This window comes from Tachysurus fulvidraco, chromosome 14, assembly GCF_022655615.1.
Source record: "Tachysurus fulvidraco isolate hzauxx_2018 chromosome 14, HZAU_PFXX_2.0, whole genome shotgun sequence".
In the NCBI taxonomy this organism is placed as follows: domain Eukaryota; kingdom Metazoa; phylum Chordata; class Actinopteri; order Siluriformes; family Bagridae; genus Tachysurus; species Tachysurus fulvidraco.
The window spans coordinates 20,115,899-20,133,835 of record NC_062531.1 but is presented as its reverse complement, the minus strand read 5'-3'; the positions used below and the strand labels follow the sequence as shown (position 1 = coordinate 20,133,835).

The 17,937-nt window shown below is 39.7% G+C and overlaps 2 protein-coding genes across 5 annotated transcripts in view; both read right to left on the bottom strand.

Moving 5' to 3' along the window:
• Positions 1 to 12,021, bottom strand: exosc10 (exosome component 10). Of its 2 annotated transcripts, XM_027167461.2 has the most exons (26): positions 11,837 to 12,021; positions 10,428 to 10,564; positions 9,968 to 10,091; positions 9,656 to 9,757; positions 9,534 to 9,548; positions 9,305 to 9,458; positions 8,952 to 9,060; positions 8,768 to 8,843; positions 8,552 to 8,662; positions 8,262 to 8,405; positions 7,367 to 7,557; positions 7,137 to 7,293; positions 6,472 to 6,620; positions 5,878 to 5,928; positions 5,157 to 5,268; positions 4,637 to 4,684; positions 4,444 to 4,519; positions 3,321 to 3,433; positions 2,401 to 2,493; positions 2,239 to 2,307; positions 1,784 to 1,877; positions 1,626 to 1,699; positions 1,047 to 1,266; positions 498 to 559; positions 342 to 415; positions 1 to 224 (listed from the first exon to the last, which is right to left on the bottom strand). In XM_027167461.2, exons 1-26 carry the CDS (start codon positions 11,954 to 11,956, stop codon positions 194 to 196), a joined length of 2,706 nt encoding a protein of 901 aa, XP_027023262.2. In that variant the 5' UTR covers positions 11,957 to 12,021; the 3' UTR covers positions 1 to 193. The 2 variants fall into 2 exon arrangements, with proteins under 2 accessions (XP_027023262.2, XP_027023263.2); XM_027167462.2 differs by lacking the exon at positions 9,534 to 9,548 and having other exon boundaries at positions 11,837 to 12,019.
• A 1,316-nt stretch (positions 12,022 to 13,337) lies between these two features.
• mtor (mechanistic target of rapamycin kinase) overlaps positions 13,338 to 17,937 on the bottom strand; it is an 81,151-nt gene continuing 76,551 nt past the window's right edge. For 2 of the 3 annotated variants that reach the window (XM_047800292.1, XM_047800293.1), the window contains exons 54-59: positions 15,336 to 15,471; positions 14,741 to 14,848; positions 14,549 to 14,635; positions 14,296 to 14,376; positions 13,793 to 13,898; positions 13,338 to 13,637 (exon numbers count right to left, since the gene is read on the bottom strand). In XM_047800292.1, the coding sequence (XP_047656248.1) occupies positions 13,622 to 13,637; positions 13,793 to 13,898; positions 14,296 to 14,376; positions 14,549 to 14,635; positions 14,741 to 14,848; positions 15,336 to 15,471 (534 nt within the window). In that variant the 3' untranslated portion in view covers positions 13,338 to 13,621. The remainder of the gene's footprint in view (positions 13,638 to 13,792; positions 13,899 to 14,295; positions 14,377 to 14,548; positions 14,636 to 14,740; positions 14,849 to 15,335; positions 15,472 to 17,937) is intronic. The other variant, XM_027166728.2, reaches the window with a different exon arrangement.

Below are 17,937 nucleotides of genomic sequence, written 5' to 3'. Positions count from 1 at the left end.
TATTTATAAGGTTCATTTTAATGAAAGGTCTTCCGCAATTTCAATACAACATTGTTCATCATTCTCCCCAAATGTACTATATATAAAATATATATAGATAAAAAGGCCCACATTAAAAAACAAAACAAAAACAAACAAAAATTTTTTTAAAACAAAACCAAAAAAAAAAAGGAGGCACGTTGTCCTGTGGAGATTATCTTTTGGGCCAGTTATGACGAAATCCTCTAAAAAACACAGAAAACAAATGTAAAAATAATGAGACAAAGCTACTTCTAAGTTACACAACTCATTACAAGAAACTGAAGAAAGGCTTTTAAACAAAAAGACATGGATTTCAATACCTGTCAGATTTTGCAGGCAGGTAAGACATGCTTCGGCCTCCAGCGGCACTTTGCTTATTTCCTCTAAGGTTTTTCTGAAAAATAAATAAATATATTTATCAGTGATCATCAACTTACAAACTACAGATCATCTATAATAGTATCATTTAATTTTACCTTCCGTCTGGGCTCGTTAGCCTGTTTGTTTGGATCGAACTGTGTGGAGTCTTTGGGTTTACCTAAACAACAGAATAAACGTTTGTGACTAAAAGAATATGAACTAGCAAAATCCCGCACAGCAACCAGACGACAATGGGTCAGATATACAAATTAGCTAAAAATGTGTAGTTGTGCTCGCTGTGAAACCAAAATCTTTTGCAACATAATTTTATCTTCTCTATAGAGAGTCCTACAATTTAACTGTGGTACACTATCACTCAAAATATGCTAAAAGTGAGGTCGGGTTTTCACCCAGTAAAATGGCAGTTCATCCAATCTACATATAAATCCAGACTGATTTGTGAATGTTTGAACGATATTAACCAACATTGCCTGGAAGCCCCACCCTACCATGACATCTCGCACACACACTTTCCTTTAAAAAGAGCAACATGAGGTAAGCCACTCAGAATACAGGATTCCTCCCTTTATACTGCAAGTGGCTCTAACGATCATGTAGTAAAGAGGAAGTTTAAAACAATGCCCAGGGCCGGAAATCCATCACACCTGCAAACAGTTTGAAATCGGTCTGGCTGTAGTCGTAAGGTGTGAAGGCAGCAGCCGGGGCCTGTTGATCTTCAGGCTCTTGTTTCTGGCTCGCTTCAGATGTTGCAGAAGAAGCGGTGGCAGACTTCTGAGTTTTCATCGCTTTCTTTTTCGGTTTGCATGTTTGATCACTTGGTTCACTTGTAACCCGCTCCCGTTTCTGTCCTCCTTGCTTCGCTTCCTAATGACAGAGTGAGTGAGATGGAAAGGATTAGAGGAGAAAAAAACAGGAAAAAAATCCTTTTCCTTTCTAGACAGACGGATAAGGCAAACAAGAGATATTAGATGGAAAAATAAAGAGAGAGGTAGATAAAGAGAGAGAGAGAGAGAAAGTAATAGATAAAGAAAGTGACAGACAGACAGAAATACAGACGGGCGGACAGACAGACAGAAATACAGACGGGCGGACAGACAGACAGAAATACAGACGGGCGAACAGACAGACAGAAATACAGACGGGCGGACAGACAGACAGGCGGGCGGACAGACAGACAGAAATACAGACGGGCGGACAGACAGACAGATCTCAGAGCTCCTCACTTGGACCTGTTGCCTGACTGTAGAGACATTCTGCAGGGACTCCTGATAGCTCTGCTTGGCTTTTTTACGCTCCTCTGAAAGAAATTCAGAAGAACATTTAGCACAGAGGACACGCTACTGCAGAGTGGTTATGATGAAACAAGAACACTGTCTAATACTTTTGGCTTTCTTGGCCCGCTCTTTCGCTTGCTGTTTAGCCTGAGCCTCCTTCTGATGCTGTTCAACACTCTGCAGCTTCCACCGGTTTCTGATCTGTTTTAGACAAGCAGGAAGGAAAAAAGGATCAACTGTTCATGGGACAAAGTAAACTCTTTTACATTTAGTGTGTCCTAAATATTCATCTTAAATGGCTCATTTCTGTTACTATCATTTTTGCATAAAGAATTCATTCAGATTATAATTCATGATTCTTTTCTTTGCTGGATATGACTAAGCCTGATGAGTCGATCAGGGCGAGGTGGGATCACACCATTCAGGACTGCTTTTTAGACCTGTTTTACTTCGACAATAGTTTCCCGCCCCAAACATTTGCATATTAAAGGTTTTGCCCATTTCCTCAATGAAGTTCCAGAAAAAACAATGTAGATCTTTGTGCCATACAGTTGATATTTACCTCGTAAATCTTGGTCGAAGGGTCATATTTTGCGTTTTTGGAGATGTGTATATCCTTTGAAGGTAAATACTATAAGAGAAGGGTATAAATATCAGGAAATACATTACAGTTTAATAGGAATCTAATCATGGCCAGCTCATGTCAATTCCACATGCATCGCACCATTCTGAAAGGATTCTCAAAAGACTCCATGATGCTCCGTGCTTTCTGCTGGGCCACGGTAAGGGTTGTGGGTTCAGGGATTTCCACTTCCTCCTGTAACACAAGCAGCAATAATGAGACTCGTATGTTTTGGTCTTTCATATGGAAAAAAAAAAGTAAAAACAAAATCATGATTTTTTCTTCTTCTTCTTTTTTTAAAGGTGATGGTTACCCGAGAATGCTATAGATCTAACACTCGTTAAAAAAAAAACAAAACAAAAACCCTTCAACCTTAAAGACCTATTTGTTGGTTTGCATTTTTGTTGCTGATGAGTTTTCCTTCTACAAACAAACCCAAGTGTAGTGACATATCTGTTAATGTTCTTAGTACTTTAAATAGCCCTAGAAGTGCTTCTGAACTTTCACTCAGATCCCACAAACGTGTTTTTGGTGCTAGAAATCATGACCAATGATGAGTCTGGGTCGAGTCACTCACAAAATACCAAACACACTCATTTATTTCTGCAATCAGTCAGTCATGTGTTATAAATAAATAAATAAATAAAATATCATGTAGTTTCAGGCCGAAATCTTTAAATAGATCTAAATTTGAAAAATTACAGCCTTGTCTATTTCTCCCTCGTCTTCAACTGTCCAGTTTAATGAGCTCGGTACAGACAGGTACAGACATTTAGAAAAGTCTTAGAAATCTGGGCATTTTCCCCTTAAAATAAAAAGATAAGATTCATATTAGTTTCTAAAATAACACTCGGTCTGACTCCAGCAACCATGCAATAAACTTCACCAAAAACACCATTGTGTTGATGTGAACAGTAACTGAAGCTGTAGACCTTGAGGATTTCATGCATTATGCTGCTCCCACGTGATCACTCGAGCTCATAATTGCATGTACGAGAAGGCGAGTGTATAAAAGGTCTTACCGAGAAGAGGGAGATTTTTGCACAAGCTATGAGTCCGTTCAGAGACGTCTGGTCATCGGTAAGGTGTGAATCATCTTCCTCTGAGAAAAGGACACCACGTTTGGTGGGGGCTTCTACCGAAAAGAAGTTACAAGTTCAGTGGGTGTAAAATGACTCATCTGTCTACACAAGTAACGATTTATAATCCCACTCTCTGGTGTCACTCAGAAGAGTCTGGATCCTGTCGATGTTTTTCCACATGCAGCTGTGACCTGCTTTTTTTTTTTTATACTGAAATCCAGATGTTGATTCAGATCAAGTTGCTTGAGGCATAAACGAAAAAACAGGTCTGCATTTTAGAAAGCTGAGGTTCTCAACCCTTTTACAGCCAAAGACTCCATTGTACTGAAATAAATCTCAAGAACCAACATGTTTTTTATTTCAGAACCATAACTGATTCAAATGTGAGATATTTCTTTTACCTTATTAAATGCGGACGATATAAAAGATTGATAATTGGCAACACATTATTCAAAATGTCTGCCTTTACTGTTATAATTCTTTTTATTCACTTCATTTTGAAAACTGAAATCGGCTAAAAACTCATTGTGACTGGCCATTTTAATAATATTTAATAATAATAATAATTAATTAAAAAAAATTGCCTGCTCTTTATCAAAACAAATAAAGCAACGCTAAAAACAAACAAACAAACAAACAAACAAATAAATAAATAAATAATAGCCTCTTCTTCAGGAGGAACCAAAAAGCCCAGAAGCTAACATTTAGGTTTTATCCACTTTCAACTCCAGTGCCTTAGGATACTAAAACACAAGCACATCTACACCGGTGTCTCGCATCACGGTCCTCAGGGATGTTGTACTGTCGTCGAGTTCCCAACACACATGAACCAAGCAACAAGTACATCGAAGACGGACAAACACAAGCACACGTGTACCGGAGACAACAAAACCTACAAGACCCAGTGGCCCTGAGGACTAGTGTTCACTTACTAGTATTTCCATTATTCACTACAGAGGAATTAAAAATAAATGAGCTTGTTGTGCAGTGAGCTGAGATCAGGGAGGTGAAACAAATATGTAAATAAGTTAAATAAATTTTAGTCTGCAAGAACAGGACGTACCTTGAGATGAGAGCTCCATAAGGTCACTGTCAGACATACGGCAGATGTCATGGGGCCCAAACAATGTCGACTCAGACTGCAAAAAACACCACATTACAACAACTCTGTCCAGATTTCCTTATGTCCATTTATATTTAAATTGCACACGCATAGGCTTTAAAAAAAAAAAAAAAAAAAAAAAAGTTCACCAAACCTTTCGTTTAGGTGTCAGTGTTTTTTTCTTTTCTGCCGCGAGCTCCGCCTGAGGAGAAACCAAGATCATTACAAGATTCGTTACAAGTTCCTTTAATAAGCAGGCACTCCAGGATAATTGTAGAACTAGACCTAATATCAAGCAAACTTCAGTGCTTGATATGAGCACTGGAGTTTCAGAAGAACTTTAGTTTCCAAAATTACTGCAGATTTGGGCCAGGATGTGTCGTATGACATCACAATACACGTTCATCCCAAGCCCTCTTTGATTCACGTGCGTCAAACACGAGTACAGTTTTCAGAGGAAGTAATTATATACGAGTCTCCAGTGGTAGGAGTTTAAAAGAAGAATCGTGTGCTCACAATTTTCCCACCAAAAAACTGCAGCACAATGAAAGCATTTTTGATCAAGCGTCATTGTTTAGCTGTGCGGTAAAGTAATTTAGAGACCATTTTTTATTCTGACTGAACAGGACAACAATGACATGCTTTTAAATATGTGAATCCAGACTGGGGCTCACCTTCAACAGTGGGATTTCCCTGGCTTGCTTGATGAGTTGATGGAGTTCGTTGATCTGCTGGCGAACTAGCGGCGGAGTGGGGTTACAGCAAGCGATGATGCCCTGCGGCTCCCTTTAACCAAACACGGCATGTCAAACTACAGCTGCTCCACAGGCCAGGATGCCAGTACTGTACCAAATGTTCTACAAAATCTGTGCTCATCCTTCATGTGCTAATGTAACACGGCTTGACTCGTGTCTGTGGCGCTGACATTCTCTCTGAACATGATGGAATGTTGTTTGCTAACGCTCGAATATAAAACAGTGGTCCCTAACCACCGTGGGGCATTTGGTAGCGAGCCACACAGGAAAAAAATGTGTTATTTTATTTTGAAAAAAAAAAAGAATAATTTCTTTTAAAAGACATCTGTCTTGTCCTTCTGGACACGTTTGACGTGTACCTGTTAACCCGTAACTGGCTAAAATGGGAGAAAAGGCCGAATGATTTGACAGAAGAAGTGTCTACGACTGCCAAGAAAAAGAAAACTACATTCAATAGAAAATATCACATAGATCTGCAATCCATTTGTAAACATAACCCCAACACCACCAGCTCCCCCCCCCCCAACACCCCACCCCACCGGTCCGTGAAATTATGTCTTACACGAAACCGGTCCGAGGTCCACAAGTTTGATGACCGCTTGTCTAAAACAACTCCGTCAAAGCCAGGGGCAGAACTTACTTGGGCAACTCCTCAGCAATTTTCACCATCATGTGGTTGGGCAGGACGTATCTGCAAAGTTAAAGAGAAGCACTATCATCACATCAGTTCAATTCGATTCGATTTGAATAGTGCTTTTAACAATGGACATTCTCTCAAAGCTGCTTTTCGAGACATAAGAAATACAAAACAAGAAGTTCGAGATCAATATTAGACTTAATTAATATTGCCTGAGGTGAGAAAAAACTCCCTTAGATGGAAGAGGAAGAAACCTTGAGAGAAACCAGACCCAAAAGTGAACCTCATATTCATTTGGGTGACACTGGAGGGTGTGATTATAAACTGTTATAAACACCTTAGCATGGTATTATGTATAATGTCCTTTCTACAGTCGTATACAATCCGACAACTGTGTATTGACTAAAGACCAGATGTAGTGAATGGAACTGGAAGATCTCGAACAAATCTGTTGTGTACAGAGTCGTACATTGTCCTGGTGCATCTGATGTACGGTTATACAAGAAAGAAGTGATCTAGGATTTCACCGATTCAATGAAATACATCGATTTCCCTTGTATACTGAGGAGGGGTGTGTGTGTGTGTGTGTGTTCTCACCCGGTGCTCTCGTCTTCCACTCTTGCCAGTTTATCTCTCCAGGCGTACAGGAGACGGAAGGCGGTTATCTGCTGGCTGTTAAAGCTCTTCTTCTGCCTTTTGTACAGCTCCATATACGATTCCTCAGTGAAGATGGGCTTCAGGTATTTCTGGGGAAAAAAGGAAAGTATTTTAATACAAAATGAAATGTGATTACAGATAAAGAAACAAACCATTGGAATAAAAATTGCAAAATCTGGATTTTCAGCTCAGTGTTTCCAGATTTCATGTTTAGCCAAAAACTTGAGTTCTATAGTAACTTTTGTATTTTATTTTATTTATTTATAGCAGCAAAGTTCCTTCATGGACTATCACCATAGTGAGCACTAAATGTTTTTTCAGCTGGTATTAATATCTTTATATCCCATTTTTGGTTTCGGTAAAAGAAATAAACATGCCTTCTTTATATGGTCATAGCCAAAAGTGTTGGCACCCCGGCAATTTTTCCAGAAAATTAAGTATTTGCTTTTTTTTCTTTTCCCTCTGTTTTTTGTGTGTTGTTTCAATAAACATGTGTACAGCAAACGATTACTTTTCTGTGAGAAATACTTCAGGGCTGCCAACACTTTTGGCCATGACAGTATGTAGTATCTAAAAACACATCATTTCTACTACTACAGCTTTACCTTTAGGCAGAGATCTTTGCTTTTGGACCAGACGAGCTGTATGAGTGCAGGCTGTCCGTTAGTAGCGTCAAACAAGTCTGCTCTTAGACGATCGTACACGTAGAGCAAGTAATGCGTGTCAGCCTGAGCATACTGGATCATCTCCTGTGGTAAGGGTCTGAGAGGCATCACATCATCAAAATGTGCACGCAATAAAAATGTAAGATTCCTCATAGTCGTTTCCGCATTACCGTATTCTCCAGTCGGCGAGCTGGTAGCGTTTATTCGAGTCCACGTTGCAGAAGACTTTGAGGAGGTGATCTAACGAGTTTCTGCCGAGGTTGAGTGACCGAGCAGCTTGGTGAGTGTCAAACATGTTGACCACGTAGAGGCCGAAGTCTTTCTGCAGCCATTCGATATCCGAATCGGCGCCATGGAAGACCTTCAAGAACAGGAGCAAATGTTCAGGGGGGAAAAATAAATAAAGCACAGAGATAAACAAATGACTAGCTTCAGCAGAGCAAAGCAAGCCTTCCAAGCCTCGCACTCGTATCTGAGCAGTCTGCGAAAACGTCTAGCGGCATTATCACTGCTCGCTTATCTTACGTCTGCTTTACTTAGAGGATCCTGAAAGAAAAAAGCATCTAGAACCCAAAGCGATGACTGTGTCCAAAGAGGATGCTCCAATGAAAACACGAGCAGTGTCCCAAATGATGTACGATCACACTAAGCACCATCTAAAAAAGGGGCCGCAAGAGAACTAAGCAGAAGTATATGCTGTTTCCTTGTTGATGAGAAATGACGTCCAACACACGGAACGCGAAGTTGCTAGCTTTAACAAAATTTCTGATTTGTTTTTTAAGCATTTAAAATACTTTTCCAAGATGGCCGTCAACACTCTGGTGGACAAGACATTTTTTCTCCTTGTGCTACATAAGCAAAGCTGTAAGAGTGAAGTGCATAAATTGTCCAACATTCCACACTTCATGTTTTTGGTTGAATAAGTGCACCAGTGATGGGTTTGAAGTGTGCCTTTGTTTAAGTATTTTTTTTTGTCATAAATAAGCGATTCGTGACGCAACTCTGGAGTGACACTAACTGATCCCTACCAACTTATAAATTAGAGGTAATTTGGCAGAAACTCACCTTCACAATGCTGGGATTAGTGAAGCTCTCGTTCAGAACGTACATCTCGCTGCGCAACTCAAGGGTGTCGATGATGAAATCCTCTTCTCTGGTGGAGATCTGCATCAAGCATGTGATTCCCAAAAAACTTCTGTAGGAATGGTGCTGGTAGAGGGAAAAGATGAGCAAAACCATAAATAACAAACGATTTGCTTTTCAGTATGGCACTTTTTTTGGGGCAACACTATGTGTACTGCATCCAATCTGTACGTGCAAAGAAACCTTATCAAACACTTTACACTCATTCGTACCTCCAAGTCCACTGCAAACTCTGTCGTCTTATTCAGCGTCTCGTTTAAAGCAGCCAGATCCTCTAAGGTGTTGATGAGCTGGCAACTCGTCTCTGATAGAGCTTTATACATCTGCAAGTGGATTGGGTTTTTTAATGTTAGTTTTGGATTGGTTGAAACGGTAATAAAACTATTGAGACAGATGAGAGGTGAGACGTGATGAGACGGGACGGAGACCTGTGGCTCGGGTTTACTCTGGAGACTCTCTGGCATGACCAGGTGGTCCAGCTCATACTGGTAGGGATGAGAAAACCTAAAAGATTAAATAATATCAGAAAGGACAGAACAGTCATTAGTAAAGATATTGATATGTACTAAAAAAAATTCATAATCATTGAGATGTGAAGTCAGAGACACTTACATGTCTTCGTTGTGCTCTTGGTTTCTCAGCTGGTGGATGAGGTCAGCTAGTGCTACGGGTACGTCCGAGTCCTCGGGCCTCTCCTTCCTTAGGTGTTTGTTGCTAAAATCTGTACAGAACACGAACACCTTCACCCTCACACAGAAAACACCACCATCTCCCACAGCCTCATTTTCTATCCCACTTTTGTTATGGTGCCCATTGTGGCACTTTGGCAGTATTTATAGCAGAAATGACCAATCAATCGCATCATCTGCACATTTCTGGATTTCAAAGATGCTGTATTGGTTGAAAATTTGTTGGTTGTATTTGCTGCAGAAGAACATCAGGAGTTGTTTTTAAGTCAAACTCACATGGAGCCAGTGGCTTTAACGCGTTGGGCTTGATAAAGATTCTTGAGATGAAGGGTGTGTTGCTGTTGTCGACTTTATCCTTAAACTTTAGCTGTGGCCGCTGAACGTTCTTGGCGTGAAGCAGGCGGAACGTCTCGGCACTGTGGTCACCTCCCTGTACAGAAGCGACATTGGACAACAGTTACGTTCCGATTATCCCAGAAACCTCAAGAAAGGTGAAGAGACAAACCTTTGTGTTGCAATTCTGTAAAATCCAACAGAATTTGTGTATCATTTATGTTGTACAATTCTGTTTATTATTAGCACAGAGTAAAAAAATAAACAAACAAACAAAAAATATCCCAAATTCACCTTTCGATTCCAACTAGACACAACAATTTTGGGAGGCTGATAACCTGCAGGCATAACAGGCTGCGACTGGGTCACTCCGGACGCCTCGTCCAGCAAGATCCCCTGATAGGAGGCAAAATTAGTAAGTTATATTTATAAATATGTTCACAAAAACATAAGAACAGACAAAACAGCTCTCACGATGCACGATCAACACAGCTGCATTACTCTGGGTGGGTCCACAGCTCAATCACAATGATGGCCATGTTTCACCATGCTGCATGCAAGTGGAAAACAGAGAGGAAGAGAGATAGAGAGATTAGCTGCTCATACCACTTTCTCCAGAATGACGTCGTTGGCATCGACCACCGTGTCGAAGCGCTCCTCCAGGCCAGTTAGCTTGCTCCGGTCTCTCAGGTGAGGTCTGCAGCCATGGTTCTGCATCAACTGACTCATACTGAACAAAAACAAACAGCACAAAAAAAAAAATTTCACGATTACAGTATTTAATGTGAGCACTCATAAAAGGGATGTCGAACCTTCGAGGCATGGCATCTCATTTCTGAAGACTACGTATGATTAGTAACAAGCAATGTGCTACTACAGTACATGTTTTTACAGAACCAGCCTCTAAGGTGCATTCGGCCAAGGATTTTTAATTCTGCCAAAACTACATTAATAGGATGACGTTTTATTTTATTATCCATGTGATAATTAACTGTCTAACCCTAGATAATTACATGCATACGGATGTTTTTAGAAGAAAATGACTCCCTTAAATGTTCCTTCATACCAGTGTAAAAGTCGGTCTCCTTGCGCCGAGCAGAATTCCCGGAAGCCCGGAAAGCTCCGGTAAAAGTCATATTCGTCTCCTGCTTGCGGCAAACTGGCAGACGCTTTAGTCCCAGCCATGACGGTACTGAGGCCATACTGTGAAAAGAAAGTAGATGAGACGATATGATGAGGTGTACCTTTACTAATCCATTGTTAGGTCAAATTCAAATTGAGACAGCAACACAAGAAATAAAAGTAACATTAAATAATATCTACACATCAAAATGGGCACAAACAGACAAGTAGTACAAGATATAAATAAATAAATAAATAAATAGAAATAATATGATCTTATAGACACTGTATTGCCAAAAGTTTTGGCACACCTCTCCAAATCATTGAATTCAGGTGTTCATGGCCAAAGGTGTATAAAATTAAGCCCGTTGGTGTGCAGACTGCTTCTACAAACATTTGTGAAAGAATGGGTCACTCTCAGGAGCTCAGTGAATTCAAGCATGATACCATGATAAGTTGCCACCTGTACAATATGTCCATTCATGAAATTTCCTCACTACTATATATTCTATACTTGAATATGTGAGAGTGAGTGACATGAATGAGTTAGTTTGGTGTGGAGGAACTTGACTGGCCTGCACAGAGTCAACTCCAAAGAAACCTTTGGGATGAACTAAAGCGAAGACTATGAGCCAGGACTTCTCAGCCAACATCAGTGAATGACCTCACAAATGCACTTCCAGAGGAATGGTTAAACACACTCCTAAACCTTCCCAGAAGAGGTGAAGCTGTTATAGCTGTTAATGGTGGCCAACTCTATATTAAACCCTATAGATTAACAATTAAATGTCAGTAGAGTTCATGTGCATGTAAAGGCAGATGTCCCAAAACTTTCTGCGATATATAGTGTGTGTCGCAATGCCACTTAGTCTACAGTGTGCTGTATGAAATCTTTGCTCCACATTAATCTGAATGACACATGAATTTAACACCTTTGGATGGTCTTCACAATAAAGGAGCGTCATTGCAATAATTGCAATTTTTTCCCCTGTTGTACACATAAATGTTGATCAACATACTTCAGCAGAAGAGGTTTTTTATTGTTCCAGAGGAAGCAGAAGTCGAGATGACAAATAAATATGTTATGTGGAGAGCAAGTCAAATGTATGTCCCGATCAAAGGAAAAGTCGAAGGAACCAAATGAACGCGTTTGGCCTATTGGGGCTTCCGTAGGCAGCAGAACGCAGCAAACAGTAAATCCGTCGTTTATCTTTTCCCTTTAACAGCACACCCGAAAATAGTATATTATCTTATATCATGATAAATATACAGAGCTTTATATAAGAATATTACGAAAGTAACGCTTTAATAAGGCCGGAAATCAAACAACAGGACATTTAAATGCCCACTGACCTTAACAAAAGCATCCACGTCTTTAAAACCTGGACAAAACTCCGCTGTCTCTGAATCTGCATCTTTATTTGTGCTATTTTCTCTTTCTCCAACACCACCACGACTCGTGGACGCATCCATGCTGACAAATATAAATATCGCGAGAACCGCTACAGAGATTTTAGCTTCTTCTTCTACGGATAAAGGGACAGTTCGATTTAGTGTAAACACGACAGCGCCATCTGCTGACGGTGGCCGAGAAGTGCATAGCAAAATTACAAGTCAAGAATCAAGTCAAATTACAAATCAGAGGACAAAACAAACACATTCAGAAAACAAGATAAGAAATGAGAAAACAAAGCGACAATTCAGAAAAGATAGGTTGGAGATGTTGTAAACAATCAAATGTCACGTGGCACCAACTCTATATACTATAATCGCTAATATTTTGAGGGACAGATGTATCGTCCAATCAGCAGTAAGACTTCCTACCTGATTTGTTGTATTGTTTTTTCAGATTTGTTATTGTTTTGTGAATTGTCGATTTTTTTCTAAGTAGTTATTTTGTTTTGCACTTATCGGCCACCGTATATGTTGGATGGAAAACACAACACTGCATTAAGCGAAACTGTGATCAGAAATTGGGAAGAGTTTGACCCTGAGCTCTACACTGACACCTGCTGGGCAATAAGCGGTCCTACACCAAACCCCTTATTAATGCCTTGTATTGGTCAGGATGCTGCAGATTTTTTCACTTTTTTTTTCATTGATGCTTAGCTTTTACTTCTTTTTATTTAATTATTATTGTAATTAATTATTATTTTTTTACTTTTATAGATTAATTTAGAACGTAGTTTTCTGAAATATTCAAGTAATTATATATGGGTTGCCTAAGTGAGTAAAAGCAGATGATTAAAGGTTTCAAGTAATTTATTCTCTTTGGGTTTCCTCCAAACCTGAAAAAAACATGCCAGTAGGTGGACTGGCTACGGTAAACTGCATGTAGCCATGATGGAGTGTGCACTTTATTTATGTCCTGTCAGTACTGTGTATATTATACCTGTATCTGGCATCTTCATGCCAGGAAATATGTTATTTCATCTCACTGTGTACTGCATATTGTATACGGATGTGATGACTTGATTTGACTTGAATGCATGTGTGCATGGTGCTATGTTATGGTTTGGCATCCCAGCAGTGTATCCTGCCTCCTCGCAGAACTCACAAAATACTTCCTTGTATCTTCAGGTCCTGATGCTGATGATACAAAGAAGCGATTGAATATAAATCATCTCCAGTTTGTACTGAAAAGAAACAAAACACCAGCAGAGACGCCTGACGTTTCCAAACCAGCCTTCGGCTCCTGCAGAACCACACAACCGGAGACTTCCCTCTTCTAGCACTGGATCTTGCCAAGTTTCAGAAATTCATCATGAGCATACGAGACAAAACTGAAAAATGTGTTAAGGTGTACAGTTTTGTATTGGACACCGTAAACAAAATGCAAGACAAACAGAAGACATAAAAACACTTCTTTAAAATTTATTGGCAAAGAAAAGCTGATAATTCTCTGGATTAACACTTTCAATCAAGTATTTAGCTTCCTTATTCATAATTTTATGTGGTACACCATTAAATTAATAAAAAGGCAAGACATACATAAAAATGTCTAAATCATGCAGCTCTTTTTAATCCGTTCGGCCGTTTTGTCTCCAACGTGGCAGTACAGAACACGAGGGTTTCATTAAATAACACAGATAGCAAAAAAAAAAAAAAAAAAAAAAAAAACAAGGCTTGGCAGCAGCTCTACCAAAATGGACACCTGAGAAGAGAAAAGAAATCAGTTATTCGTTACCAGTGCGAGATACAAGGTGATATATCACTTACTGAGCGTATTTAGAGTGCATGCAAAAACAACTTTGTTTGTTTGTTGTATAATTATGTAGTCTTTACTGAGGAGAAGTGATGGACACATACCAGCCGATGTAACATTGGCACAGGTTCTCGTGTGAAGTGGCTTGTTTAATCAGCAGCTCTACTTGTGTCGGGACATCAAGGGTCTCATCATGGGAGAAGTCCCGTCCTACAGTGAGAAAGAAACTGTTGTAAGAGCTGGAAGTGTGTGCGGAAGTGTGTGTGCTCCGAGTGTGATTCCTGTACAACAGTCTCTCATGTTTTAATCCTAACCCCATGCTTTAATAAATTCTCTTGGTATATTGTTATAACCTTAGTTTGTATACACTGTAAACAAGTTTGGCACTTTGCTCCTAATCCAAAGGTTTTAACATCCAAGTTTTTGCTGTAGTTGTTATGGGTTTTGACTGGTGATACAACCTGAAAACTACAGCAAAACCTTAGACGTTAAAACCGAAAAAACTACAGCTGTGGTATGATGTGGCAATAACAGTAAAAGTAAAAAAAAACCATAAAAAGAAAGCACGATTCCCTTCACCGTGTGCAGAGGCTCTAGGACGACTCACCTGTCAGTTTGTCTCGCACCCTGTTGATAATCTGGATGGCTTTCTTGTTCAAGGCTTCAGGTTGGACAAGGCCGTCGCCGACTGGTTAAAGAAAAAGTGATGGAAAAAAAAATATTTCAAATGACTTCATGTTAGATTAAACAGATGGTAATTATGGTAATAATTTGGACATTTAAAAAAAAATCTTCAAAACTTTAATTTTTTTGGTGATTCGCTCGAGAGCAGTATAAAGATTAGGTGAGAGCATACTTACTGAACGAGTGAATCGACTCAGGCACGGTGGTTCCTGGCTTTTTGTGAGTGGTTTCTCCCAGGTCTCCTCCAATCCCCTCTATTGTTTCTGCCATTGACAGACATTAAGCATGTGGTTACAATAAGCAAAACAGCATCTCATTTTCATCACAGTTTAATTATTTCACATCAGCAAGCTCTGAAAATGACTTTCCTCTTTGCTGTGGATTGATGGTGGTCATGGCAACGGACTCACCGACAGATTGTCCAGCAGTATAGGAGTCAGTTCTGGTCCTGGATCGCTTTGTTCCTTTAGTGTTCGCTAAAAGAAATGTGATCACATTACAGAAATCCCCAGTTAAGGTTTTCTCATTATTTTGCTGAACTATTGTTATTTCAGATATTCTGTAACACAATAATAAACCTTCCATTTAATTTTTTTTCTTTTTGTGAAAATTCCTTTATTTCTTACTTCAAAGCTTAAAAAGCTTTTCTTTGCTATCTAATTTTAACTGCTTGCAAAATGTCTCCTTTACGGATCCTTTGCATTATTGTATAAATGATTCATTACCTTTTCTTGATCCCATTTCTCACACACAGTCTGTATTATATAATAAATATAAAGCTTGCTGCACGTTTCCGTATGTTCATCAGACCGTTCTTATTCCTGTACGTATGCACGTTTGCCCTGGCGCACTTTTAGTCCACCAACTCAAAGTCAGCACTTTAGAAATCTTCTGATCATGAATAGACAAAACGTTCCTTCAGCACTGTGTACTGTAGTAATGAAACCAGAGGAGTTCACTCACTGTCCATAAGCCTCCAGTTGAGTAAGGGGTCGTAAACAAAAGCCTCCAGCACGGCCATGACGCTGTCTCTGTGCTCTCGCAGCACCTCCATCACAGTGTGGCACGTAATCCGGTAGTTTCCATCCAACCCGGTTACCTGAGAATGCAATGAAGAGATAAATCAAGACATCAGTGTCTTACAGAAGCTAAGCAGCTGTACCGTGTCTCACCACATAATCGACTCGGTAGAACTATTATTCCGACCACTAAAGACAGATTCACAAATAAACTGCCTGATCTGTCTCAACTTCTTACTGTACCCTTAAACACAAACGATCTAGATGTAATGACTAACAGCATAGGCGCTATCTTCACTAGCACATTAAACACTGTTGCCCCTGTCCGATTAAAGAAAGTTAGAGACAAAACACCTGCACCATGGTATAATAGTCAGATACCCATTTTCCACCGAGGCAGTTTGAGTGCTGGTTCAGAGCCAGAGCCTAATTTAGAACCGTTCTTTCTTTTTCGACAGCCAAAGCTCCAGCTCTGAACCAGGAAAAGTGGTTCTTAAGTAACACCAAAAACGTTGCTATTCTACACTTATGAACCGCTTGCGTCAGGGGCTGTGGGCGGGGCTACTGTAAGCACCTTTGATCATGTACCTTAAGTATACTAATGTTTAATACACTTTTACTTTACAGCAATATGATTAATTAACAGCACACATGATAGTAGGTAGCTACATGCTAAGTCTAACCTTTTTCTGTGTTAATGATAAAATAATGTTATGCAGGGCTGTCAAGTATCACGCATTGAGAGTGACAGTCACGCATTTCGGTCTTTTTTTTTTTTTCACTTAGCAACCAATCAAAAAAAAGATGCTACACAACAGCCAATCAGAAAATAGCACTATCTGGGTAAGATTTAACGCAATAACCAATGAAAAAAACATTAATTAGCGAGGAAAATGTCTGGGCTTGAGCTGAACTGTTTTAAATGCGAGCAACATTACAAATGATAAAGGAGTCCAAAAAGGCAACAAACACTTACAATAAACAACACCAGTCATAATCTCTCTCTCTCACTCACTCACTCACTCACTCACTCACTCACTCACTCACACACACACAAATTAATAAATGAAACTCCCCAAGTATTATTATTATTATTATTATTATTATTATTATTATTATTATTATTATTATTATTATTAATAATAATAATTTTATTTTATTTTGGGGTGGGTGGTGGGTGGGGGGATGTTGCGGAGATGTCACGCTTGCCTGTCTTCACAACTTGAGAGCCCTGTGTTATGTACTTTCTCGATTACAACCTCCGTTTATACAAATGGAGCTGCACATCCACGTTGGATTCGCCGCGTTTGGACGCCAATGTAGGTTCGCAAAGCCATGAGAATTAACAGTAAAGCAACATCCACCATTGTTGATGTGTTTGTGTTTTCCGCTACTGCCCTAACGTTGCTGTGTAATGTGACACGTATACAGTGACGTCACACTCGGCTCTGTGATGGCTCTCAAACCGATGGAAAGGCAAACCGTTTCTTAGAAGGTTCGCCAGTGGAACCAACTTTGAACCAGCACCAGTGCTAGCTCTGAACCAGCACCAGTGCTAGCTCTGAACCAGCACCAGTGCTAGCTCTGAACCAGCACCAGTGCTAGCTCTGAACCAGCACCAGTGCTAGCTCTGAACCAGCACCAGTGCTAGCTCTGAACCAGCACCCGGTTCTTTTTGGTGGAAAAGGGGTAATATTCACACCCTCGAGAGAGCAACCCGTAACCTAAATTAACCGGAAAACTAAATTAGAGGTTTTTAGAATTGCGTATAAGGACAGTATGTCCAACTATAGACAGGCTCTAAAAGCTACTAGGACTGAGCACCTAAACAAACGCACAGAAAATAACCAAAACAATCCCAGGTTCTTATTTAGCACAGTAGCTAGATGAACAAAAAAACAGAGATCTGAACACACTATTCCATCACAGTTTGGTAGTAAGGACTTTACGAGATTCTCCACTGATAAAATTTATCAGGAACAAAAAAAGTTGATGTTCAACCCCTGAGAGCATCTCGTGACACAGCCTCACCTAAAGCTCTACACTCACAACTACAGTGCTTTACAAGTACAAGACAGGAAGAGCTAGATAAACTTATTACTACAGCTAAATCAACAACTTTATATACATCCGATTCCAACTAAATAACTGAAAGGAGTGTTACATAAAGCTGGCGAGCCTCTTCTTAATATTATTAACTCCTCGCTATCTTTAGGTTACGTCCCTAAATCCTTCAAGTTGGCAGTTATTAGGCTCCTCATTTAGAAACCTAATTTAGATCCTAATGAACTATCAAATTAAAGACCTATTTCACACCTTTTGTTTATATCTAAAATACTAGAAAAGGTTATGTCTGCTCAACTGTGGTCCTTCTTACATGAGAACAATATCTTTGAAGAGTTTCAGTCAGGTTTCAGGCCCCAGTTTCAAATGACTTGTTCTTAGCTCCGGACCAAGACTGCATGTCACTATTAGTTCTACTTGACCTTAGTGCTGCATTCAACACTATAGACCACAACATTCTCCTGGATCGATCCAAAATTGCA